The following is a 27203-nucleotide window of genomic DNA, read 5'->3' on the forward strand; positions in this document are numbered from 1 at the left end:
AGTTTCTACTCTCTGAATAATATGTGGCCTAGGAAATGAGATAAAAATACACTAAACTTTAAAGGAAGAGCTGTATTGATGGACAAGCGAATCCAGATTAATACAGTGGAGTGAATAAATATTTTAAATAATTCATTCAGCTATTATATTTTCTTTCTTATAGAAACTAGCTTTCTTCTTATCTCTTCTTTTTTTTTTTTTTTTTTTTTTTCTTTTCCTAAAGTGCTATTAAGATCAGCCACCCACAGATCAAGACATTTTATTTTGCGGCAGAAAATGTTCTGGAAATGAACACGTGAGTAGGAGCGACTGGTCATGTTTCATCCTGTCTCATGCATGAGAACACCCTTTGAAAGTTCATTCTTTCACTGTCAAGCCGTCATTGACAAAGTTATTTGGGGAATTACTGAGTCTAATTTTTCTGGTCACTATATGGAAGAAAACTACTTCTCTTTGTTCACTAATTATGATTGAAATCAGAATCGCATAATTAGCCCAATTTTGATACTAATCTTGCCAGTATTTGCTGGTACAAATCCCTTCCTGTCAGAGTAGTGCTAGATTTAATATCAAGTGCAGCACCTAGGAAGTAGTGAGAGGAGAAAGGAAAGAGAGGGGAAAGTCCCAGAAGTGATCTAGGACTAGAATATAACAGCTTCTGATTTCAGAATATCATATCAGCTAACAAGGAGGGTTAGAGGGATAGAAAGGTTTGTGTCTTAAATGTAAATTAGCATTAACTTCGGCATCAAACTATGCTGTAGTTGAATGACAGGTCAGAAATTTTCTTTTGACAAATGTCCAGAAGATTAACAATCAAATAGTTCTCAATGGAAGAAGTAAAAAATGGATATGAATGCTGCCATTTTAGAAACCACTGAGCTATCAGAAAGACATTATTTCCTACTAATCCAATTCTGGCTGATTTAGATATATCTCATATCTTTGCCATTTTTACTTCAGATTGCAGTTTGTTGTCTATGTTATTGCATTAAATGGCAAAATAATGGATACAAAGCAGTACAATTTAAATGAGAAGAGAGCTCCAACAATAGTCAGGTCAGGATATTAGTCATGGCTCTACTAGTGATCTTTGCGCGATTTTTCACAGGGCAATGACTATTCATTCCCTCTATAAATGGAGACCTCATACATATTTACCACAACAAAAAAAGAGAGAGGTTGAGAGAATGTGTGTGACCTTCTGAAAGATCTATAGATACAGAAATGTGCAATATTACAGTTGTGGGTGTACATAGATATGTATTAATAAATCTGTACTCTACAGATGCCTACAAGTAAATATAGATGAAAAGAATCTGTTGCCTTTTGCAAGCTGGGGCATCATAGAACATTGTGGTGGGGAGATAACCATCCATTTTGGTGTTCCTGCGTTTTGTACCAGAGCTCTTGAATGCAGTGACAAGTTCTTGAGGCAGATAGGATGAGGTTGGCAGATAGGATGAGAATCGGAGACAGCTGGACAGGAATATTTCAGTCTGGAGGTTAACCCTGGTTAAGAAAGAAGAGATGGAAGAGCATATGGGGAAGGAAAATTAGAGCTAATGGAGGATATTAGTAAGTGCTAACAGCCAGTTTTGAGCCCAGCTGGAAATTCTCATGTGAAAAATGTTTAGTCTCCTGTGAGTAAGTGATTAAAATCTATGCAGGTGTCTTAGCTCTTATGCCCCCAGAATGATTTTGTTCAAACTCCACTTCTCGAGTAAATTTCATTTTGGCTTAAAGCTAGGTAGCTTGGTGTTAGAGCAGCCTGCACTATGCTGTACTAACTCCCCACTGTTGCAACTGATGATGTTTTCCTTGGCAAAGTATAAAATACTTGCATTTAATACATAAACTGCACGCATACTCACGCATATGTCGAAACAGACTAAAAGACATCTGTTCTCTTGGCTCCAGTCCTGCAAATACACATGTGAATGGTTCCACTGAGCTCACTGAAGCACTTGTGTGTGTTGAGTTCCTGGTGTGCATAAATGCTTGATAGATCATGACCTTTTGTAACTCTTCATGCATATATCAATATATGCATATACTTGCCCATATATCTCTATTAAATCAACGGTGGATTTATTAGTACAGTCATTTGTTTGACTAATTTATCATGTATTTGCTATTGTCATGCACACATGAGAAGTAAAGCTATGCTGACTAGCTGCATACATTTAGCTGGCCAGTTGTACATAGTTATTAGTGACCTGGCTCTTGTCATTAATGAAGTCCTATAAATTTTAGCAAATCTTATCTTTGTTAAGGTGGATTTTCATTTTAAAAATCATTTTGTTAGGATTAGTTGTCAGAATAGAGTCAATGGACCACACTTATAGAAATGAGACTTTATTTCTCTGAATTGTTTGTGGGTCTATTGCTCATTCTGCAGTCTAGTGCAGTTACTTTGATGCGGATCTTACTAGCGAATTCCCTATTGCTTTAGTTGAACGAAAATCAAACAAAATGGCTTTTTTTTCAGTAACAAATTCCTGCCCTTCATACTTTCTCTATATATGCTTTGAGTTTTAACCTTAAAAGCTTGAGCCTTTTCAGTAGTTAGTTACTTAAAATGTGGCTAGATCTGAATGACCTACAGGCAAATATAATATACAAAAAAGTGTAACTAGGGAATGTTTCTGGCACTAGAAAAATACAGCTACCTAGGAAGATAAGTGAAAGACACCCCAGTTAATAGCTTTAAATAACACAGGAAGTGAGACTTACTAGAGCCAAAAGTACATAGCAAGTTGAAAAATGTGATATGATCAAAAAGATGGTTTCACGTAGCACAGACTGTGCTGCAATAATTTTGGCCAAGGCAGCTGACATCATCTTCTATGGCTCCCATGCCTTTTTCTTCATCTCAGGTGAAAGATGACCCCTCAACAGCTGGACTCATTCATTGACATGGTGTTACAGCACAAAGACTTTTTCTTTAGCTTACACAAATGTGACTCCTGGGTCATCAGTAGTACAATTTTTTTCACTATGAGGGAAAGATGTCCCAGGCAACTAATCCTGTTCACTACAGGGAATATTAATATGGAGGTAACTGGTGCCTTTCTAGAAGATGATCTAAGAAACTGAAACTTTGACATTTAGTCTTCAGGCTAATGAAAACAGATGTGATGATGTAGAACAAAACTGAAAGGAACAAAACTAGTCTGAAGAGCATGTGAGTGTCCCTGACTCTGTGTTCCCTCTGTTTCAAGCACAGGTGGCTAAGTAAGCTGGGAATGGCTGTAGACCCTCTGGCACCAAACAGGAAAAATGAGGAAGGTATGTTCCTAACTGGTTTCAGTGTGTAACTATATTGTGTTCAGAGATTTTGCTTGGCCAAATTTTGGTCAGCTATTTTCCTTGTATTGAACTGTCTGTCTACTGTCTGAGCTCAGAGAAACCACATTATCACAGCGCAGACTAATCACAGGAAAAGAAAAAATGGTGAGAAACAGTGAGCGAGAGACACTAGGTGATCTTGTGAGAGGTGTGTAAATACTTTCTGGCAGTTTGCTGGCTTGCTGAGCCTACCAAGTGTGAAGAGGAACAGCTGTGCTGCTCTGAGTTATGAGTTATAATACAGGACTTGTGCTGCAGCATGGCAGCTTACTGGCCTGGGAACACCTTTTGCTCTGCAGACACATCCCTGTGGTGTTCTCCAGCCCTGGGGGTTTCAACAACCACAATGTTGGGGAATTGAAGGAGTGTTACTGGTATTCTGGAGGCTACAATTTGTTTCAGAGCCAAGTCCAAGTTAATTATGGAATGAGAAACTTTAAAAGTTCTAAATAATTTATTTATTGTCTTAATTTGTACACTGACCTAATATAACTCTTTGGTGGGAGGATACCAACACTCCATTCACAAATGTGGGCAGAGGGAGCTGGTTTGAAATGAGAAGTGCTCTGGGGCTGGTTTAGAATGAGAAGTGTTCTGAATATTATGTTACCAAACCAGGAATGGACTCTAACCTGAGGGATATGTGTCATCACCTGGGTTTTTAAGTCTCCATTTTTGAAGTATTGGTACCCAGACCCTTTTTAGAACTGCTGAGCTTGTGAAGGAGGTGTCATTGTGAAGAAGAAACTGGTATTGCAGTAGTATGAACACTTAAGTGATGCAGCCTGTTTTGTCTAAGCAATGAAGGGTTCCCCTCCACATTCCTTCTGCTTTATCACAAAATCCAAGATTGTGGTTATGTTCAGGCTTGGGACGTGTAATTACATTATTGATTCATTTGATCTGGCTCCATTTATGCTCTACCATTAAAGCAGCTTTGGGGTTGGTAAACCCAGATAATACTGATTCCTGGAGAATTCAGCAAGTCTCATCAGTTTCTTTGTTTTCAGTTCACAATTTTTTTGTCAGGAAACTTGTTAATTCACACACCAACTAATTCCTCCTGCCTTTATCCCATTTGAAGCCAACTTTATCAAAACTCTCTAGGATAAAGGGCTATTTTGAATATTAGGTTGTGTAGCAAGAATTGCATACAAGCAAGATACTTGTACTGAGGGAGGAAGTGTACAAATATGTTGTCCATCTTTTTATGAAGGGAAGAGTTTGATGGAAAATGGGAATGGCCAAAATTTTATACATTAAACCAATCTTTTTAAATCTCAAAAAAATGTGATACTGGTTGAATCAAGAATTATGAAGCAATAAAAAATGATTCCTTCCACCAATCTTAATCTAAAAAAAAAAAAAAGAAGTCCAAAAGAGAAAAAAGAGTCCACTCAATAACCTCTGCAACAAGTTATCTAACAACTTTAAAATAGCATAACATAGCCAATATTTCTTCAGCTTTTAAAGATAGTCACCCATTTCCCCCCTCAGGAAAAGGCCTCCTGATTCTGGTGTCAAACACCTCCTGGTCTTTTCATGCATGTTCTGTCACAGGTGATCCAGCAGCTGCCTCCAGTGTGGGTGGATGACCCACTGGTGCCTGGGTGGACATGCCCTTACAGAAACACTGCCATGTTTCATAAAAACACTGTCACTACCCACAGGCACTTCTGTTCCTGCTGACCAGTTCTTCCTCTTTGTATCACACACCATAGTTCTTCAGAAGTCTTGGCTCTTTTTATGGCATTTCTTGTGTATTCAGGTACTTTCTGTGCATTTTAACCCTCCCCCACACCATGCCAATTGTCTGTTTAGAGTATCAGAAACAATGGTTGATTCTTTTTGAGTTCTTCTGTGTGCCTAAAAGTGGAGCTGTAGAAAGCATAAGCTTTTTACTGAGTTACTCAAAAAGACACTAATAGAGTATTAGAATCTGAATAGGCCTTATTGCAGCCAGTTTCAGTTCTTTATGCTTAGATGTGCCAGCATATACTTCCAGTAAACAGAATGACATCTATGCTACTCAAAAACCTATGGTTCTGCAAAGGGTACAGAGAGAAAAAAATAATGAACCTCTTTAAGTTCCTCTTTGTTAACATGTTAGAAAATTCTCATGCACAAAATTCTTCTCTCTTACAACTTTATTCCCCTCATTCTGTGCTTATTAACACCCACCCTCCCCCCACAATGACATGCAGAAAAATAAAGCGTGTGAGTATTAAATGAGTTAATTTTAGATTAAATAATCTCAGGTGACTGTCCAGAGATGATGCTAACACACTGTTTTCTAGTGTCCAGTGCTTTCTGAAGTCCAGCTCTGATGAGTAACCAGAGCTGGACTCAGGCAACCTCTGTGCTCTGGGCCAGAGCTGGACAGAAGCTCTTGGACAGCACAGGCTGCTGAGTGCATGTGGCCAGCAAAGGGCAGTGCTGGATCCCATGGACACCACAGGGACAGCCTCTGCTCTATGACCCTTGGCACTCAAGTTGTTCTCATCAAGCCTCCTCACTTTGCCTCTGCCAACTCTCCTGTCCCCAGCTCAGTGGGGTGGGGCTGAGTGCTGTCACCCTGCACATATGGTGCGGGGCAGGATACCAACACTTGCTCCTGTAAAGATTGCATTTGTGTTGGGAGATTTAACAAAAGTGATCTTTGTGGCCTTTCAGTGCACAAAGACGACCCATAAGAGAGATGGGGGCAAAAATTTCAGCAGGGTATACTGGAAAAGGGGTAATCGTTTTGCACTAAGAAAGGGTCACTAAGAAAGACGAGATATAAAGATGTAATTTTTTACAGTGAGGTTGGCAAAACACTGAAACAGGTGGCCCAGAGAGGTGGCAGCAGCTCCATTCCTGGAAACATTCAAAGTCAGGCTGGACAAGCAGCTTGGTCTAACTGAAGGTGTCCCGGCTCATTGTAGAGAAGTTGGACTATATGACCTTTTACAGTCCCTCCCAAACCAATATATTCTATGATTCTATGATCTTGTCCAATGTTTACTATTGCCAGGTCTGGACATGAGAACCAGCAACATTCTCCCTCCTTTTTTCTGTGTCTAATTTTATCAATGATTATCACTTCATTTAATTCAGATTTGTGGAAAATGTTTTCCCCTGCCGCACAGATAGTTGAAAGAAATAACAGCATGACTGCCTCTGCCACATGTCAAGAGATATTGAGGCTCATGTGAGTTTGTTTTTGTTAAAAAAAAAAAAAAAAAAAAAAAAAAAAAAAAAAAAAAAAAAAAAAAAAAAAAAAAGAGAGAGAGAGAGAGAGTCCTAGAGTTCTGTATTTACTTTTGGTATTACCTCTTCATATCTACTGCCATGCTGTAGGTATAAAGAGGTAATACCAAAAGTAAACGTGGTGTACCTATATGAGATACCATGTATGACAAAAGGCTCTCACAAGGCTGCTCTATGCTTTCCAAAGTATGATATGAACAATCTGTTTACTCCTAAATTGCAGACAAACCCCCAATGCCTGTTGCTAGCTCCAGAAAAACTTACTGATTACAGGGATTAAGGGATTCCCCCTGCTACTTGCAACAGCTCTCCAGCATTACTGCAATTGGATTAGGAGATACTGACTTGTTAAAGTGTAGTCCTGAGTCCAGAACACCCTTCTTGGTGATCTTTGGTTGCCACAGTGCTGCAAAGAATAATGTGTCCATCTAACTCTTTATTTTTTGCTCATTTTCCATGTCTACCTCAGAATGCTACAGTGAAAGTGAACATGATGATCCAGAAATAACAGACACGCCACCTCCACCCTACAGAGTCCAGACACCACCTCCTCCTTCAGTAAGTGCTCCAGTCATTACCTTCTTATTGCAGGCAGGTTGAAACAAAACTCTCCTGAAGTGGTGGACCTCTAGGAATAACCTAAAACATTGTCTGGAAATGTCCACACTGTGTTTCTGTAAAACCTTCAGGCACAGACTGCCTGCCCAGTGGCAGAGCACACAGTTGGCACATCCTGCACCACAGGGACCTGTAAAAGATCAGTTCCTTCCTATTTATCTTGCTGGGGAAAGGAAGGTGCTGTTCTACCTCATACACAAACAGTATCTTTTCTTTACAAGATTTTTAACACACTGCTATAAGCTGTTTTTTCATACTATTCCCTCATTTTTAGAAAATCCATCCTGAAACCTCTTTCTTTTTATAACCTTGGTAGCATATCCAACAGCTTCATATTTATTTATTTGAGTGAGCTGTTTTTAAGACTGGAGAATTTGAACCTGCTTTTGTGTCAGTGAACAGAAATGAAGGGAAAGAAACCTCTTTGCACAGAGATAAAAATCTGTTTTTTTCTCTACCTCTGAAAAATAGACATGAAAAAAGAAAATAGGCATTCTTCCAAAAACTATGTAGCATATTGCCCCAAAATATTCCTTCCTGTCTCACTTCATTTCATAAATTAAAATAAGCACTATGAACCCTCATGAGTCTAATCAAATTGGCTTGCCTAATTATTATCTACTTCTTGCCCTATTAATCTTGTTTCTATTTCATTGCTTTTCCTAGTGATCTCATTGTTCTTACATGTGATTTAAATGGATTTTAAAAAAAATCCTTAATTTTTAAAAAAATGTTTCCATTTTATTTTTTTTTTTAAGTCGAGAAAGAAAATTTGTTAATTTGCTATGACAGGTAGCTTCACTAGTAGGTTTGGGGTGGTTTTTTTTCCTTCTCTTTGCAGCCTTTAAAAGAAACATTTCATTTGTAGTGGAAGTCAGGGAGAGCTGTTGCAAGTAGCAGGGGCAATCCCTTGATTTCTGTAACCAGTAAGTTTTTCTGGAGCTAGCAACAGGCATTGGGGGTTTGTCTGCAATTTAGGAGTAAACAGATGTTCATATCATGCTTTGGAAAGTATAGAGCAGCCTTGTCAGAGTCTTTTGTCACCACATTTTTATTTTTAATTTTTTTTCCATTAAAATGGAAAGTCAAATTTACTTAATTCTGTGTTTAGAAATGAGTGATGTGGTTTGGGTTGGTAATAAGGAATCCTGATTCAAGCCATTCCCTTCACTACCTGAAAGTTAACACTGAGAGGTGTGCAGTAATATACTTGGTACTAAATATTCTGATGGCATCTCATGGAAGGGAAGTGTCTGCTGCCTCACTATTGTGGTACAAGTTCCTCTGTGGCACACTGAAATGACATCCAGCAGCTTGGGTGGGCACAGGACCAGCAAAGCAGGAGCAAATCTGAAATATACAGATGAGCTAGAGAAGCCTGTGCAATCACAAGCATTAATAAAAGGAGATGTCATGGACAGGGTTGCCTGTCTGGCAATCTCTAATTAGCTCACATAAAGCTGGGAGCACAGGTCACACAGTCACCCACTTGCCCCCCTCATTTTCAGTCAGATAAGTCAGTCTTCACTTCCTCTCCTGAAATATGCAATGTTTCCTGGCAGCTGCCTGGCACCCGGGGGTGTGAGGCGTTCACTGCTGTAAAGCATGATTTTTTATTGCCTGTATTAACTAGAAGTTAAATGTGACTGAGTGGCTATAAATATGAGAGAGGAGAGGAGAGGAGAGGAGAGGAGAGGAGAGGAGAGGAGAGGAGAGGAGAGGAGAGGAGAGGAGAGGAGAGGAGAGGAGAACTTGGGCAATATGCCTCCTACAGTTATTCAGGGTCAGTTAATGAAGCATCTTGAATTTTATACTTCAGTGTCTTGCCTTTAGGAGGCTGTAGATGTGTTTTCCGTCTGCTCACCTCTCAGTGAATGCCTGTGTTTTTCCAGATGATGAGTTTTAAACAGGTGCTGTTTTTAGTTTTCTGTTTTCCTGGCTTCCTGCTGCTTGTTGGACTGTTGCTGCAGAGGCGATCTCCGGTTGTCTCCTTCCCACATGCTCCTCTTGAGTGCTGGTCTCCACGTTTTGTCAGGGAACATGTGGGAGGCAGGCAGTGGTGCAGATGCTGAGGGATCCTGCTTTCTCAAGTTTTCCCTTAAAGAGTACCTTCCCTTCAGCCTTTACCTTTGTCAGCTGTTTTTCCTTCTTCTTATCCCTTTCAATCCCTTTCCTTGTGGACAAAGTTTGTGTCTCCTGAGCAAAGGTGTCATCTTTTCATCCCAGAACTGGCCACTGGAATAAGCTCCATTTACTGTGGATCTGCCCCATGCTCAGCTTGCTTATGTAGTGAGCAGGAGCAGCTCTGTTTGATTGCAAGTCAGAGTCTTCTTTTAAATACCATATTTAATACCCTTTTCACTTCTGGACAAGTGCAAAATCAAGAAAAACACTGGAAGGATTGGGAAAGTGCAGCTTCTACTAAAAACTCAATTCTAGGTTTGGAGCCTGTGGTTGTCTCAGGGAGGGCTGGTTGAACACGGCTCTCTACCTGTTTATTTGTTGCAGAGTTCTTGAACCAAGCTGTGAAATCTCAAAAATGTGATGAATTTGGGTTCATATTCTGTGGGTGCAGCACTTGGCATACCTCAATTTTTACAAATTGCTGCTGGAAGTGACACTTATCCTGTCAACTCAGCTCAGTGTCAAGAATGCCACAGGCATGGACTGGACTTTATTATTTCAAGCAGAAAGGCCTCCAAACTTCTTGACGTCAGCTCCAGACCAAAAACTCTTAGTCTGGAAACTAATAAAAACCCAGGTGTAGGTTCTGTTACATTTTAGAGCAGCAAACACTTTGCTGTACTTCTAGCACAAAGTTTGTACTTGCTGTTCTGTTCTCTGCTGACTCAAACCATTTTGAAGTTTGCAGAAGAAAAAATTATTGATCATGATGTTCCATGTATACGCACGGGTTTGGATACGGTGAAGGAAAAAAGCAAGCAAGGAACAAGTAAATTATAACATCTGTAGGACAAAAGTTAAACTGACCACCTGCATTAATTTGTCCATATGTGAATGGATATACAGTTAAAAAATCAGCAGATATGTTGAGACAAATAGATTGCAGCAGTAGCCAAAAAAGCAGTTGAAGAGTTTCATGGTCATAATTTTTCTCTAAAAAATACCTAGGGACTCATTAATTTCAAGTGAAATCCTTATGATCTGCTTTTTAAAAATCCCCAAATGAAAATTTATTATCATATGGATGATTGCAAATTTCCAAAGGAATCACTCAAATAAGTTAGGTAAAGATTTGTCATGCCAAAGAAAAAACAAAATACAACACATATGTAGAGAAAAAGAAACATCTTCTGGCAGTCATATTTATTCTCACTCATATTTTTAAATTAACACACAATGAAAATGAAAACAAAAATATATTCCCCTCAGTGAGGCACAATCTTCTTTTCAGTAACACTTTTATTTTCATATGGAAAAATGCCAGAAAAATAGAGGTGAGATACAGTATCTTCCTTTTCCAGCTTTGATCAACTGAAATTAGACCATCTACAACATGTGGGCAAGAGCTGTTACTGTTCAGTTATTCTGCTTGACTTTAGAAACGCTTCAACAATTTGTCTTTGTGATAGGAGCTCTTAGATGAAATGCTTCATATCACCTGTGTTCCCAAGGGCATTTTTAGCACTCGTAGTTTACTGCAGCATCTCCTCGTTCTTCGCTTGAGGATGCGTATGTGAAGGTTTCTATTTTAGAAACAAAAATACACCTGAAACATAGTGCTGTACTTTTCATATGCGAATAAAAATGTCCGGGTCCTACAATGTTTGGCACAGTCTTACAGGAATCATGAAAGGACCAGAGAACATGTCTAATGAGGAATGGCTGAGAGAGCTGGGTTTGTTCAGTCTCAAGAAGAGGGGGCTCAGTGGAGACCTCATTGCATTCTACAATTCCCTAAAAGGAGGTTGTAGCCAGGTGAGGGCCATGCCTACAGTGACAGGACTGGAGGAAGTGGCCTTAAGTTGGGAAAGGGCAGATTCAGAATAGATATAAGCCAAATTTTTTCAGCATTAGGTTGGTGAAATCAACCTAATAGGATTGGAATAGGTTGCCCAGGGAGGTGGTGAAGTCACCATCCCTGGAAGTATTCAAGAGGGATCCAAATCCAGTCTGGATGATGTGGTTTAGGGGTTGCAGTGGTAGTGCTGCATGGATGGCTGGACTGGATGATCTTCAGAGTCTCTTCCAGCCTTAACAATTCAATGAATCTACAAATAGCTTTGAAAATTTGAAAAAGTGAAGAAGGTGCTACAAACAAATACTGCTCACAGTCTGATACAGGTCCCCCTCATCCTCTGAATTGACTGCTTGTTATGTGATGCAGCTGTATTAGAAGCGCAGGAAGGCTTTGCTGTGTTTAATGTAAGAAAGAAGTATAGTATACATTACAGTATACAACACTGAATTGCAGAGTTTAAAAATCATAATTAAAAAATTGTTACTCTTGGTTTGGTTTATTTGAATAAAACTTATTTCTGGTTTACTGGATTATAAATAGGTATTCCAGGCTACCCCCTTTACTGTGTTTTCAGCTTTTCCAGGTTTCCCTAGCAACACCTTCTCAGTAAGTTTCAATATTTTCAGTCTAGTTATCATCTGTTTTAATCCTTACACAGATCTATTCTACATAAATATTGAGGACAGAAACTTGCCAGAATTCTGGTGCGATTCTCATATTCTGATGCTGGCATTGGCCAACAGGAGACAATATGCAGAAGGAGTAAATTTCTGCAGTAGCAAGAAATCTGTTTTTCATATCATGATTATCTCATCACAATTTCTGATAGTTTCTGCTAATTCTTCTTGCCCTGGTGAATGACTATCCCTTAAATGGACTACGAAAAATACTTCTTTACTGTACTGTGGTGCTTGGGGCCCCTTCCGTCTTACTCTGGTTATTGCATTGGTGGAACTGTTGAGTGCTTCATGTTCAATGGCTAATTTAGAATTTTTCTTCTTCACTCTTGATTAGGCCAATAAAATAAGATAAAGTAAAGAAAGAAAGAGAGTGTGAGGCCTAGCACAGAAGGCTACATTCAGCCTTTCTAGGCATTGTCAGGTTTATACCTCTTTTGCCTTCGGCTTTCTGGTGGCTTGATTTCTGAAGTTACTGCTCTGTAGAAGATTGCCACACCACAGGCTTATTTGGGTGAATAAGTTATCAGATTACATAAATTTTTGGTCATTTAGCATTTCAGCTGCATTATCAATATATCATGTAGAACCTAGAAACAGGAGTAATTTGTAAATAATTTTTTCTTTTCTCTTCCTCTCCCCCCTGCTTTTGTTTCTGGAAAGCAGGATCAGCAGAAGTCATCATTCACTTCAGCTCTGTCAAGTGAAGCATCTTGTTCTCTCTCCTCTCCTGAAAGCACTTTCAACTCCCAAGAATCATCATCTTCCTTGGCATCCAAAGTGGTTTGTTCCGAGAGGCAGTCCTGGCTTGACCTGGTTACCAGCTCTGCCACAGAGGAGGGTGATCAGCCTTTAACGTTCTGTGTGCAGATTCACTCTGAGGAGCCGCCAGAAGTGGTCTGTGGAGATGCAGCAGAAAGCCAGGAAGGCCAGCTTTCCCAACCCAATGGTGGATCCCAAACCTCTCACTTAAGTGCAGATACACATTGCCTAGCTGTGCCGGATGCAACAGGACAGCGATCACTAGCCAAAGGTGAGATAATGAGAGAGGAGATCTGTGCTGCAGAGCCATCCAATATGAGAGTTACGTGTTTCCTTAATTTCCTTTCCCCTTCCTTCCTCTGTATTCCTCACTGAAGAATTTTCCAGTGGCACATCATTTATCACATTTAATTTATTGCGCATTAAATATATAACTGAGTATCTAGTTGGTAGGTACCTTTACAACTTTTCTCAAATTGTATTTATGTTAGAACATAACCTCTGTATATAAATTTAGCACAGACAATTTTATTAACAGTCTTTATTTCAATGCAGATATCTTGCAGTTAGGATTAAATCAAAATCTTAACAGTGTGTCACACTGTAACAAAACCGTAATATGTAGGGAATGGTGTACATGGGGTTAAGTCAGTCCAATTTTACAAATTTGTGCTGCTGCATTTACTCAAAGTACATACTCCCTATTTGCTTCATTAAGCTTCATTGTAATCAAGAGAAAACAACTGAAATCCTGAATCAGAAAGTCTATTAAGACTGGATTTTGTTTAAGCAACTAGGTATCTGCACAGTAGCCTCCTACTGAAATGTACTGCTAATTGAAAAAGGTGGCTTGGTTCCAGAATTCGGTCATTGTTACTGTTCATAACTCCCCTGTGTTGGGAGGAAATATCTCCTGCCTTTTGAGCAAAGCTTTTTCTTTCTGAATTAAAAGCAGTTGAAGCCTAAGAGTTGTTCCTGGCATACAATTATTCTGAATAGAGGGGTAATACATAAGGGAACAACAACATTCCTGTGCCTCAGCTCTTCCCATGATTCCAAGACCTTGTAAAGATTTGAAGTGAGTGCTTTATTGCTGAAAGAGAAGGGTTGTCTCAGCACAATGCAAAAGAAGGGTGCATCTAAGAGCTTAGGCTGAAAATAATGCAGTGGTGGAAAGAAACAGCACTGGAGTTGTTGGGAACTCAGGGTATTTCTCTGCAGGTGAACTTGACACTGAAAGATGATGAGACATATTAGTTACCTTGTCAGTCCCCTACATTTTACAAATATCAACACTTAGAAAACTGGCACCCCTTTATGTTGTCATACCTTTTCTGATTTTACACAAAAAAGGGACATTAAGAAAAGTACAGTTTTCATCAAAACTGAAAACTAACTCAGTGTTTTATGCTTACCTACCTTATCCATTTTCTAAGCTTTTCTGCTAGAAAATTCTGGAGCAATGAAGATCAGAAAGAATTAAAATCCAGAGTGAACATATGTGCTGTTTCTATGTATTGGAAAAGAGTGCTGTGCTTTGAGTTACTGTGGAATCCAAGTCCCCTAATTCTGACTTTGGAAGTTGTGAAAAGGCTGGGGCTGGCAGAAATAGAGTCCCTAATGAAAATGTCAGAAGAACATATTAAATATATTGTTTTCTGTAATTTTAACTTCTGGGTTAAATTTGATAAAATAATGCCCTTGGAAAACAGTATTAGAGACATTGAAGTGGATTGTTGGAATGTAGGTCATAAATGGCATAGTGGCTTATAGATCCTGTTGACAAAGATTCAGTGGTTGCTCTTCAGAAATCTAAATTTTTACTTAGAATATATTCCTCTGATATTGTCAGAAATCCTGCAATAATGTGTAGGTTACTGCTTTCCATTGTAATGGAAGGGTGACAAATACTTTAATGGATGTCATAGAATTAGCATGACACATTCATAATCTCTTAAAGTATAGTTTGATCAGCTCAATCATACTAACCAATAAAATGGGATTAAAATGTAAATCAAGGCATATTTTGGTATTCTCCTGCAGTGTGCAAGATGGTTTAATTTTGATAAGATTATTCCCGGGGAAATGAATTCTGCTGCTCATTGCTTAGTTGATGGGCAACTGTGGTGGCAGAACACAGAACAATTCCATCCTAACCAAAGTGGTGATTGCTGACAGAATTGCAGAAATAGATAATTTCATCAAGACAGCCACTATGGAAACTGTATAACCTCACTAGTTCTTGTCTGCATCACAACCCATTGCTGACCAGGTGAAATGTACACCATTTGCAGGTTGATTTTTCCTTTATCAGTCTGCATATTATGGACTAGGTGTGGAGAGTGCTGCTGTGTGGGGCCCTCCCTTGCAATGGTCACTGAAAACATTAAGGAAACGCTTTGCAAGGAGATTAAGCTACTTCAATTTGAGGATGAGGTAGGAAAAGAAGGATAAATGTAAAATAACAATTCTGTTCCAAATGAAAGTTATCAAAAAGGATGCAATTCTGGTTCTGTGGCTTATCCCTCAAGAATTTCTCTCTACAGCTAGTTGATAAGCATGTGCATGAATACTCTGAGATGAATTCAAGTTGTTGGGTAAAATCTAGCTGCAAATTCTCTTGATTTCCAATAACTGGTAAGAACACCCCTGTTATCTGATGCAAAACAAGAAGGCATACCTCAGTGCAGTCAGTATTACTTGCTTTACAGTGCTTCTGAATAGTGCATTTCTGACATGTTTCAGAGTCATGAGACTGCATCCAGAAGGAGACAAGTCTCTCTTTTGAAAACATTTGTCCTAAAGCACGTTTCCTGTGTGTAAAGATGGCCCTGCTATCATCAGAACAGCTATGTTCTTTGATAGTCTTTGATCCCAGTCACCCACAGAACCTAGGTGTGTGTCTGTGCTCTCTCTTTCTCTTGGTAAGGATAAAAAAAAACCTGCCACGCTGTTTTCTGACCAAATTCTTCAAAGTAAAACCACAAATTGACATATACGTTGTAGCTGATAAGAGCCTAGAGTTGAGGAGAAAATTTTCTAGAATTGAAGAGCGCTTTTGTTGTTCTAAGTCTAGAAATGGAGACCAATGTGAGTAAAGCTGGTATCTAGCAGGAAGAAAGCATAGCTGTGGTTTTGTGGGAAGAGTTTACCATGAAAAAGTACAAAAACAGTGAAGAAACCTTAGTGATGAGTTAAACAATGAAAGAAACATTTTTCAGAAATAAATGGGTGAATCTCCATAAGAAAAGCTACTGATTCAGTTAAATTATTATGGATTATTTTTTCAACAGAAATTATTTAATGAACTCTGTTAAGCAACTGTCAGTATCTGGTGCAAGGAGACATATCATAGCATATGATATTTTTAACAATTTTTTCAACCCCTCTTAGTGGTGTTATGAACATTGTCAGCATCAATTCTCTGCACCAGTTACAGGGGAGATGTTACAAGCCAGAGAGTGATACAAAGAAGGGGAGTTTATCAGTTTATTCTTTTGAAAGGAGACCAACAGTATGTGTTCATATATTTTTTGGGGAATGTTTAAGACTTTTGTGGTGCAGCTTGCTACATGCACTGTGACAAAGGATTCTAAGCTGCCTGTGATGCAAAGAAACTGAAAGGTAAACAAGAAGCAGCTGAGACTACAAACAGCTGTCTGACTACGTGCATTGTATCCAGAAGCTGGCCTTGCCCCCTCCAGGATGGTTAGACATGTTCTCCAGCCAAACTCCATCCTTTGTATTTCTTCTGGCAAACACTGGAAGAAAAGGTATCTGACTGACGCATCACTATTATGATCAAAACCCGTAACAGCTAAAGGAAGCCACAGGAATGGAGAGATTATATAAGAAAATAGAAATGTATGTTTCTCTTTATTTACATATCTACTACTATAGCAGTAAGCTCCTTCTTCCTTGCATTTTCTGAGGGTTTCAGGATCATATGAATTCAATGCTTCTTGGCAAGGCATTCTTATTTTACCACTTCTGGTTTATTTTACCTTAGCTCACAGTAGCTGTGGAAGATCTGGTGTGTGCTGGTATTTTTGAGCCTGGACAGCTTTTTAAATACCTCTTGGATTTTATCTGGGTTGGTTTTGTGGGAAGGAGTTGGTTAAATAGGAGCTGGATCCATTCAGTTCCTTCTGTTCTCACTACTGATATCCTCTTCCTCTTTGGAGTCTGCCTGTGCCAGTAATAGCCAGAACAGATCCTCTGGTGTACTCTGGCCTCTTTGTTCCCTCTGCACAAGTTATAGCAAATAGCAAGTTTATGACTGAGGCTAGCCGAGAAATGTGCCTATCGTAAGAACAACTGTATAGAGAAACTATTTGAATAATTATTTTGTTTCTCATCAAAAAAACTTTAGAAGTCACAGTGAAAACTATGGTGCTGTGGTTTTCTGAACCCTCTGAAAAAGAGATACTTCTTTATGTTTTTTCCAGTTCAGTCAGTTTATTAAAATTCCGCTCCTCACTACTGAGTCCACTATACTGTCAGACAACAGCACCTAATTGTTTGTGGTAACATAGTTTTCCTATTATTTTCTTCCAATCTTTCCCCCCTTAGTTCTACATTTGCCAGTGAGGAGTTTGACTGAGTTATGCTCACCTAATTGATTTTTTCCGTATTTTCTGTTCCATAATTATGTGGGAAATGTGATTTCCCTGAGGTGACTTTCCCATTGAAAAATTTACTATGGATAAGGGTTAGGGGATGGATAGATAGGTAAGAGCAAAAATAATTTATGACTTTTTTTCCTCTGCTTTTTCAGCCTTGGGTGTATGTATTCTCTCCCACTGGCATCAAAAATTTTAGCAGGATCAGAAACAGAGGTGCTGGAAAGGTTACAAGAAGCTCATAAGAGTAGCAAGAACAGGAGGAAGAAGCACGTTTTTTTTCCCTGGGATTAATACATGACTGGGGGTCTGTGAGATCTCAGTTACAGAGTGAGAGAACAAATATTTACATTACAGATGAATTTAGTCAGATATATTCTGTTGGAGGTGGTTTTCAATGCAAAATGCTCTTTCTGCCAAACATTTCCAATTTCTTTATCTTTACCACTGGGAAACCATCAACTTTATTTTTCACAGCTGCTTTTTGAAAGTTCTGGATAATTTCACTTACCTTAAGAGCATTAAAGTTGAGATTTCAGACAGGCTCCTCTACTGATGCTCCAAGATGGGGAGTCTCAATATCTTAATGTCTCCAGCCTGTGGCAAGTTGGCTGACAGGAGAGAGGAAGCTGAAAGTTGAGGAGGTGAAGAATAGGCATGTTGAACATCTGGGAGGTTATTCTTGTCTGTGATACCTCCTGTTAGACGGAAATTCCAGATAAATGGCATCAAGCCTCAGAGTTGTGTTTTAGTTTCCCTAAATCAGAATTTTTCAGTTCCTCCATTACCTCTCCTCCTTTCAGACTTACAGCATCAATCTAGTGCATTCAGTGGCAGCACCAACCCTTCAAAATGTGGTCTTTTTCTTTCTGAACTTGGCTCAGGGGTACTCATGACACTGAAGGTAAAATTCCAGATAGGTAACAGATAGTCTGCCCTCAGTTTACAGAGGTTTATTGGCAGACATATCCTTTGTCAACAGCAAGAGTGTTCTACATAAACACACAATATTAGGATACTCTTTTATTTTTTGACTGTAGTTGAAATTCATCAGAGATGGAGACAAAAGTGCTATGAAACTCATACCTGGCTATACATGACCTGTAAGTTCCACTCACCCTTGTTTTCCAGCAGTTTGCTGAAATTCCATTTAGTTGCTGTACTGCCACTTTGTTTATCCACCTAACATGAAGAATCAGACACATTCCTTTTCCTTTGAAATTATTTGATCTGATTAATTCCTTGGAGTATGAGAGTGGTGGAAGAATAAGAAATAGGAAAGGAGTTTCATGTAGCAGTCTTGAAAGTCTGCAGGAGCTGAGTACATTTGCTGGGCAAATGCATAGTCTGGGAGCTTTCTCCTGGGCTTTTCTGACTCTGGCTCCATCTTTTTCTGTACTGAGTTACTCTGCTCCTTACAGTTTCCCACAACTGCATGGAAGATACCAGAATATTTAGTGTGGAAAAAGAGTGTTCAGTGGGGTTGACTTCTCATGCTTACTGCTTTGTAACCCTTTTAGGACACCGAGGAACATCATGAGTTAGTCTCAAAAAGTGTCTGGAGCAGGGACCTTAAGTCCCCTGTGGGTTGACTTTATCTAAAAGTTGCTGAACAGGATTGAAGCATTTTTTTTTCTTCTGACACAGTCTTTCTTGGATAGCTGATGAAAATCAATTCATCTCTCAAAGTATTATTATGCACAGTCCTGATGGGTGATGTCTACAGCAGATTTGAGCCAGTCCTCTGCAGAAACTGGCTAATGAAACAAACAGCTGCTTCATCCCAAGAAATTAGGCAGGAAACTAGTTATTACGAGCCTCATGGCATGTGCCAACAGCTTTCAGGAAATACTACTGCCGTGTATTATGCCTTACACTTCCATTTTTTTTCTGTTTCCTACAGCTTGTTAAATATACAGCAGTTCTCCTTTTCCTCCCCCAGCAATGTACCAATGTTGGGAGTTATATTTAGTTTTTGTCAAGTTACAGTAGGCTTTTTATAATCACACAGTAGTGAAGAATAGGCCAGAAACACAGTGAAAGCAAATATTTGCAGCATATCATAAACCTTTCTTGTAACCTAAATATTTAGAAAGAACAGGGATGGAGGAGGATGCTGTACTTTATAAAACATGGAAAAGATAAGAACCAGCCTCCTTAGCATGCTGACATATTGCAGAAGTCTTTTCACAGCAGCATGAGTGAGCAGAAGGACTTGTTCAGAATGTATTTGCTGACTGCAGATGATTTAGAAAAGTAAATGTTTACCTTTAAAAGAAAAAGTGCCCAGCCAGTTCAATGGGAATAGGAAGGACTGCAGTTGATAACCAACACAACTGCCAGTGATGTAAAACCAAGTATTATCCAAGTAGATCTTGAGGGATTCGTTAGCACCCTGAAAACAGCAATAGCTGTAAGATTTTCCTTTAGTGATCACTGAAGCTGTATGGACTGAAGGACAAGAAGCGAGTTGCACAGTCTGTTGCTAAAAATGGCCTTCTGCTACAACACCCCTACATATGCCTGGCACATTTTTAGTTTCTGTCTGTTCATTTTTAGGTTGTTTTATTCTAAGAAATGCCTTTGCTTCAATTTTCATCTTATTTTATGCTATTCTCCTCTGTTTACTCACTTTTCCTTTTGTGTACTGTCTGTCTTGGAAGATGGTCTTGCAGTTTGGGAGCCATCAGAATAATTAAGGTGGAGATAATCAAGGCTTTGTTGTAAGGCATTACAAGCAAATTCTCTGCTGCAGTCTGCAGTCTGAAATTCTGGGGCAAGGCATTGGATGTCCCAAGGGTTCTTGCTTTAATCTGTTTTCTAGGGACATTCTCTAGGGACTCTGAAATGTTTATATGTTTCTTTTAATTACTCTATTTTTTAAAAACTCTGTTTTCAATAATTACCAAAACCTGGTGATGAATCAGCACACCAAAGAGAATTTGCCCTGTGAGTTGCCAGATAGAAGCAGAATTCACTGTATGTAGCATGCAGGGAGGGGTGAATAAGTGTAGATTCTATCAGAGTTGTTTCATTAAAACATAGAGCTACTGACAGTTGTTCAAAGTCTGTGATATATTCAGAGCATTAAAGCAGCACTCAATTAGTGGAGATACAGGCTCACATCTGTTTGGATCATTACCTGATTCCTAACAACATGTGAGTTTGGAAGTATGTCTTTCTCACAGGCACTATTACCCTAGAAATTATCCTAATTGCCCTTAGTTTTAACTCTAACACCATTATTTTTTGAGTTGGTTGAGAGCCTTCCTGCTGGCTGAACATAACTTTTCTGTTATCTGCTGCCACATTCATGTTTTCATACCCAATTTATTTTTTTTCTTTGCAGACCAGGAAAAATGTGATGATGATGATGAGATGGAGCGACTTTACAAGTCATTGGAGCAGGCAAGCCTGTCTCCCATTGGAGATCGTCGACTGTCAACTAAGAAGGAGCTTAGGAAGTCATTTATCAAGCGCAGCAAAAACCCCTCCATTAATGAGAAACTCCACAAAATCCGAATGCTGAACAGCACATTAAAGGTGAGTTTGCAGATCTTGCCAAGGAAAAGCTTGAGAGAAAAAAACAGTTTGGCTTGAAAAAGAAGCAGTATAGACTTCAGCCAAATTCTAATTACATTTTTACTGAAAGCCCCAGAGAATTTTGTTAAGTTTTGAATTTTTTTTTCTGCTTCATTGCAAATACTGATCTGCATTATGTTGTTCAGTTTGAACTGGAAGCAGAGGCAATAGCTCAGGAGGGACTCTTCTTGCAGAAGTTCCAGTCCATTTGGAAAATTTAATAAAGAAAACTCTTAGTTAACTGGAAAACTTGCAAGCACAGCTAAATGCAATAAACAGGAGAGCTTTAAAAAAGGAAGAGCAGACAAAGTACATTGATGATAAAGCACATGAAAATGACCCTGAGCCAAAAAAAGTTTTCCTTATGTGATTATCAGAGAATGTACAGGATGTGCCAAAGCTATTGTAAAGACCTCCTGTAACTAAAATATTTTTAATAACAAAAGCATCCTGCTTTTATGTTGGAAATATATCACGCACTGGAGGGATACAGGGATTCAGGAGATGTTCTATGAAAGGGCCAGTAAATCTGTCTACAATATGGGAATTTATGAAGTGGTTTACTTGCCAGCATCAAGTATCATGGGATTTCAAAGCTTCTGAATGGTACTGAGAGAAACAAAAAGCTTAACATTTATATTGTAAGGAGAAGAAAGAATAAATGCAAACTTGGGGCTTCACTTGTTTCTTTTTATATGCATTAGAAGCAGGAATTGAGTATCTTGTTTCAAATGGATGTATTTGGCTTCAGGCACTGTAAGATGGAGAAATGCATGTAAAATGGTTGGACTTGATGGACTTAGAGGTCTTTTCCAACCTTAGCAGTTCTATGCTTCTAAACACTTATCCTGTCAGCAGAATCATTGGTTTGATTATTAGTTGCAATGGGAGGCTTGGGTTTGGCACCTCAGCCTGTACTGATATTCCTGAAAAGTACAATTGTAGAGGGAATTGAGAAGAGAGGCATTTTTTATGGTTCCATATGAGACCTGGTGAAGTCTCTCCTTAGTATCAAGGAGTTTTCAGTGATGTGGGGCAGTGACTACAAAAGTGTTCATTGACATCAGCAATAAAATGAGCCCCCCACACAGCAGAAAGTTAGTTTAAAAAGCATGTCTGTTTTATAGGATAGGAAGCTACATACAGAAACATTCTGGAAGGCTTTCCTTGACAGGAGCCTCACTAATAAATCTAAGAACTAGTTAGTGCAAAATGGAGTTGTATTTTGTGGGACAGTCACTTTCATTAGTATGGAGCTGAATGGAAGCCTTTAACATCAGACATAAGTAAGGGGGACAACAGTGCATTGATTTAGCATGGTGATATTATATAAGTTGTGATTAACCTAGGTACATCTAACACTGGTATATAATATGGAAAAATAAGTTTTGGAGTGTTCATAACATATAAAATGTGTTCATCTCTTTGGTTTTATTTTGTGATTTTCTTTCTCTTTCTTCAAACTAAGAAACTGAAGTATTGATAAGACAAATATAAAAGCACAGACACTTTCTCATAGACACAGAGTTCTGTATGCAGCAGTATTTAAGTTAGCCTGTCTGAAAGTCAAGTGCCTGCAGTGGGAGAGTGTCATATTCTTTACATCAGTGGAATTATGTGCTTTGAAAGTGAATTTTCTTAATGCATAATATAAAACAACATAATTGGAAATTATCTACTGGAAATTTAAAAATCAGGATTTTTTTTCTTCTGATCCATATGTATTCTGCTTTAATTAAAACCCTATTAGTTTGAGAAGTGATTTATGCAAGTCTCAATGCAATTTTAATTTTAGACTTTTGACTCCACATATTTAACAACAGATTAATGTTGCTGCCACAATATATCATTAACAAAACATGCTTTGAATACTTTGGAAAAGAGGGAAGCTATGTGCAAATGCATCATAGTCTTAGTGAAGGTGGGAAATAGTTTTAGTGCTATGGGAGAAATTCCATGGCATGACTTTTTGTTGCCAAGTTTGTCCAATAGAAATACTCCTCTCCCTTCCATTTCCCTATCTCCTCTCTTCTCCTCTTAAGCTAACTGCATATATTCCTGCATCAGTGCCAGAAGTCTTCTTAAAAGGGCTGGCACTAGGTCTTGAGAGTAGGATGTGTGTAAAATATACAGTTGAATGAGCTTTGGGTTTAAAAAGCAGCTAAGGCACCACAGAGATTGGAGCAGTTGAAGGTTCATTAGAGTAGTAGTGGGATATGGATGAATAAATAGCTGATTGCTGCTATCAGGAGGTGGAATGAATGTGTAGGAGTACTTTCAAGGGGTTTTCAAGGCAGCCACCAGCACAGAGTGTCCTTGGGTGTGATGAATGTGTGGCAACAGGAGAAGATAGTTAGCACTATTCCATTGCTTTCACACACAGACTGGAGGGAGTAAGCCCAGAAAAAGTAGGCAAGTTTTGTTTGTGCAGCATGGTGCCTCCATTAAGAAATTATGTCTGCTAACTGGGACTTCTCTGTCCTGTGGTCCACTGCATGGATAGGCAATACAGGCTGGAAAAGCAAAGTGGTTTGTTATGCCACAACTTCTGAGGACATCAAAGAGCATCAGTGTGTGAAAGGAGGATGTAATGAAGACACAGCCAGGATATTTTCAGTGGTGCCCAGTGACAGGACCGGAAGTGATGGGTTCAAACTGAAACACAGAAGGTTTCCCCTGGATAGCAGGAAACACTTTTTTACTGTGAGGGTGACCAACACAAGTTGTCCAGGGAAGCTGTTGAATCTCTATCCTTGGAGATATTCAAGAGTCATCTGCACACAGTCCTAAGCAGCCTGCAAGTAGGTGGCTCTATTTGAGGAAGTGTTTTGGACCAAATGACTTCCAGAGGACCCTCACAAGCTAAACCATTCTGTGGCATAGAATGTCTCAGTGTCCCTGCATCAGTCACTGCTCACATCTTACAAGTGATGTCTTACAAGAGTGCCTGCAATGCATGGTCTGAGCTGCTCTTGTCTAAAAGTAGATACCAGATTTCTTAGCAGTAGCTGGTGGTAGATGGCAGCCACATGTACTGTAGGCACTCTACTGCCAGTGCGCATATTATGTCCAAAATGATGTTCAGTCCAGCTCCCAGAGAAGTGACATTTATTACATGGAATAAGTGGGTTTTTTTGAGAAAGTTAGAACTGCTGTGAATTAGAAAAATAAATGCTGTTGTGTCTAGTTTCATGCAAGTACTCTCTTGTTGAAAGACAGCATAACAATGTGTAATTTTCACATGAATCTTCTCTCATCAAGTTTTGTTAAGAAGCATTTAAAAAATCTAGATGAAATCATAACTTACCTTTAATTGGGAAGAATTTTTGATATAGACATGACTTTGATGACTTATGCTCTAAAAATGGGAACAAGCTGCCAGGAGGATTGGCCATCTCCTTGTGACACGAGTCTAATGTGCCCAGAGTGTTTTTGTTAGGGACAATTGTCTCGACATTTTCTGTGGAAATAACCACTTGTTCTCTTCCTAGTGTAAGGAACATGACCTGGCCACAATTAACCAGTTGCTAGAGGACCCAAAATTGACAGCAGCGAAGTACAGAGAGTGGAGGAGCACAAACATCATGCTGGTCCAAGATATTTATCAGCAGCAGGAGGTCCGGGACATGTCCACAGAGAACAGTGAGGAGCAAGAGATAACTCCACGGCCAATCACTGAAAGTGCTATTTGATTAATGGCACATGGCAAGATTTTTCTCCACGGGTCTTCACACACAAGCATATTAAGCTGCTCTATCTTGAGATTTGTTTTTCACAAGTGTGCTTCTAAAGGAAAACAACCTGTTCTCCAAAGTTTTGAATGGTCTTGCAGAACTCATTTTATATCAAAAGGTCAAGTTTTGCAAACTTGCCCAAGTTCCCCAAAAAGCACATCTGAACGTGGCCTGTATACATAAAAAGACTATTTAACAAAGCAGCAAAGAAATGTTTTTCAGCTTTTGGAGAAGAAAGTTTTAAGTGTCCAGCTCCTGGAGGACACAGAACTATGTAATATGTACTGTATAAAGATGAGAACCTTGGGATTGTTTTAACCATACAATTTACCTTGAAATGAAGCTAAACTGATACCAACAGGATGTTGTTTACTCTACCTTTTTACCCTCTAAGGTGACCTGATGTATACATTTTCATCTCTGTACCCATTTACTTTCACCACTCTACCAGTTTAAACTAAGAAAAATGGAAGAGTAATTAATCTTGAGTTGATATTGTAGAAAACTGCCAGGCACCCAGTTCAGGCTCTGCCTGATGTTTTATGAATTTTAAATTTATTTATAGTCCAGATGGAGAAGGTACTGTCTTTCTACATGAAGAAGAACTCTCTCAATTTTTGCTAACATGTAATTTACTCTTCAGTGAGACAAGTTTCAACTTTTCTTATGGACTTGGCTGAATTCCTTGGAAGTTTATGTTCTTTCTTATTTTTGACAGTTGGGAGTATATAAGGTACAAGTTCAACTCAAGGAAGCTGATCATATTCACAAGCCAGAAGCTAAATAACTATACTCCTAATGTGGACCTGGAAGTGTAAAACAAAGCTACAAATATTTTTGTAAATATATGTAATTTTATGGCTTATATGAATGTGACTATGTACTGTATAGATGTTTTATTTATATATTTATATATGCTGAATTTCCTAATATAAATAGGCACATGTGGACCAAGCCCACCCAGCTGCGAGTGCTTACAGATTGACTTGAAATGCCTCTTTATCTTGTGTTCCATTACAGATCACTGTAAAGCCTCTACAAGCTGAGACTACCCTAGATGTCTGCTGTGACTCTTTCTTCTGCTTTTCTAGCTTTGAGTTTTAGAAAAAGATTTTAGGGCCTGAAAAAAGTTTTCTAGAAAGTTCCAAGATTTCCCTTTGGGGAAAAATAAATAAGAGGTTTCGCTGCAGGATCATTACTTTTTTGGCTTCATTGTCCTCAGTACAAGGTTTTGTGCTTTTGCCTTCCCCTCTTCTGGAGTATCAAGAATTTTTCAGAGTGCTGAATTTTGAAAAGCAAGATTTAGTCCACCATTCCCAAATTAATGCCACTACAGGAACTGCAGCAATCTGCACTTCTATTGCTATTTCATAAAGATATTCTTTGCAATTACTTTTCAATACAATTTATTTTTAAAGCAAAATACACTAGAGAGATGCAGCCATATTCATTTGTCTTTATACATTTTATGTTTTATCACAGCTTGATTGAGAAAAAAAAAGATAATGTTGTTAGTGGGAACATGTGAAATCTTTTCCACCTGTGTAGTGATTGGTTTGACTGTTTATATTGTGTTTTATAAAGCTCAGTAGCTTTTCTTTTAAAATAGAGGCAATGAAATAGATAAAAAATGACTAAATGGGGAAGCAGACCCAAACCCCTAGATGGTTAAAAAGCTATTCTTTTCAGGAAATCATCATATAAGAGATGATTTCATCACTTCACTAATTCTAACTAGAAGCTAAGCAAGCTTAATACCTGGTGCAATGTGGATTGGAGTAATCTTAAAAACGTAGCCCATTTTTAGGTTTGGTTTTTTTTTTTTTGTGTTTTTTTTTTTTTTTTTTAATAATTCTTCCACTGTTCCCATTGAAATGCTGTCAATTAAATGCTGAGAGCACCCTAAAAATCAGGAGTGTGGGGATTAATCTCCTTGGTCCATTTCATTTTTAACTACCTAGTGCTAAGAGATTGATAAATACTGGAGGTCAAATTGCATGTACATTTTCTATCACACGTGCGGGTTTCTCACAAAATAAAGCACTTAGACACCATTTTCCTTCAAAAGCATCTTCACTTAGATATTGAAAAGAAGCACATGCTTAAGTGTCCTGTTGAGCTGGGCTAGACAAGTCAGTCAGTTCCTTGCAGTTCTGAGCAAAGTCCAAGTCAACTCCATTTTACTAAAGTAGATTTTCAGTATACAAAGAAAAGCCTATGTGGCCTGTATATGCTCTGTTGGCTCTTTTCACACTGCACTTGGATAAGCATATACAAAACAGCTTTCCCAAATCTAGAGACAAAGAGGTGCCCTTGGACTGCCCAAGCTGTTGGTTCTGACAGATTACATAGCCTAAAATTGCTTTTAAATTACTCTCTTTTAAATGGTCAGTAGATACTTATTGTATTGAACTATTGAGATTTTGGAGACCTGCTGAGAATGGGCTATCATCACTTAGAAAAGAACAGAAAATTCTTGAATGGGGTCACTTTAATCCCAGTTATAATTTTAACAAATTTATTTGTTCATGAAAACAAATGTATGGGTTTTATGCAAGTACTGTGTGGGAAGTTTAACTCCACTCATTTGCTATTTAGACTCAAAATAATGGAAAACGTGGAA

The 27203-nt window shown here is 38.7% G+C and overlaps 1 protein-coding gene across 3 annotated transcripts in view; it reads left to right on the forward strand.

Annotated features, from left to right (window-relative positions):
* IPCEF1 (interaction protein for cytohesin exchange factors 1) overlaps positions 1–26831 on the forward strand; it is a 78748-nt gene extending 51917 nt beyond the window's left edge. For 2 of the 3 annotated variants that reach the window (XM_083857709.1, XM_083857711.1), the window contains 6 exons: positions 224–295; positions 3230–3291; positions 7073–7161; positions 12544–12913; positions 20614–20807; positions 24338–26831. In XM_083857709.1, coding sequence (XP_083713835.1) covers positions 224–295; positions 3230–3291; positions 7073–7161; positions 12544–12913; positions 20614–20807; positions 24338–24538 — 988 coding nt within the window. In that variant the 3' untranslated portion in view covers positions 24539–26831. The remainder of the gene's footprint in view (positions 1–223; positions 296–3229; positions 3292–7072; positions 7162–12543; positions 12914–20613; positions 20808–24337) is intronic. The other variant, XM_083857710.1, reaches the window with a different exon arrangement.
* The last annotated feature ends 372 nt before the right edge of the window (positions 26832–27203 follow it).

This window comes from Zosterops lateralis (assembly GCF_965231275.1).
Source record: "Zosterops lateralis genome assembly, chromosome: 3".
In the NCBI taxonomy this organism is placed as follows: domain Eukaryota; kingdom Metazoa; phylum Chordata; class Aves; order Passeriformes; family Zosteropidae; genus Zosterops; species Zosterops lateralis.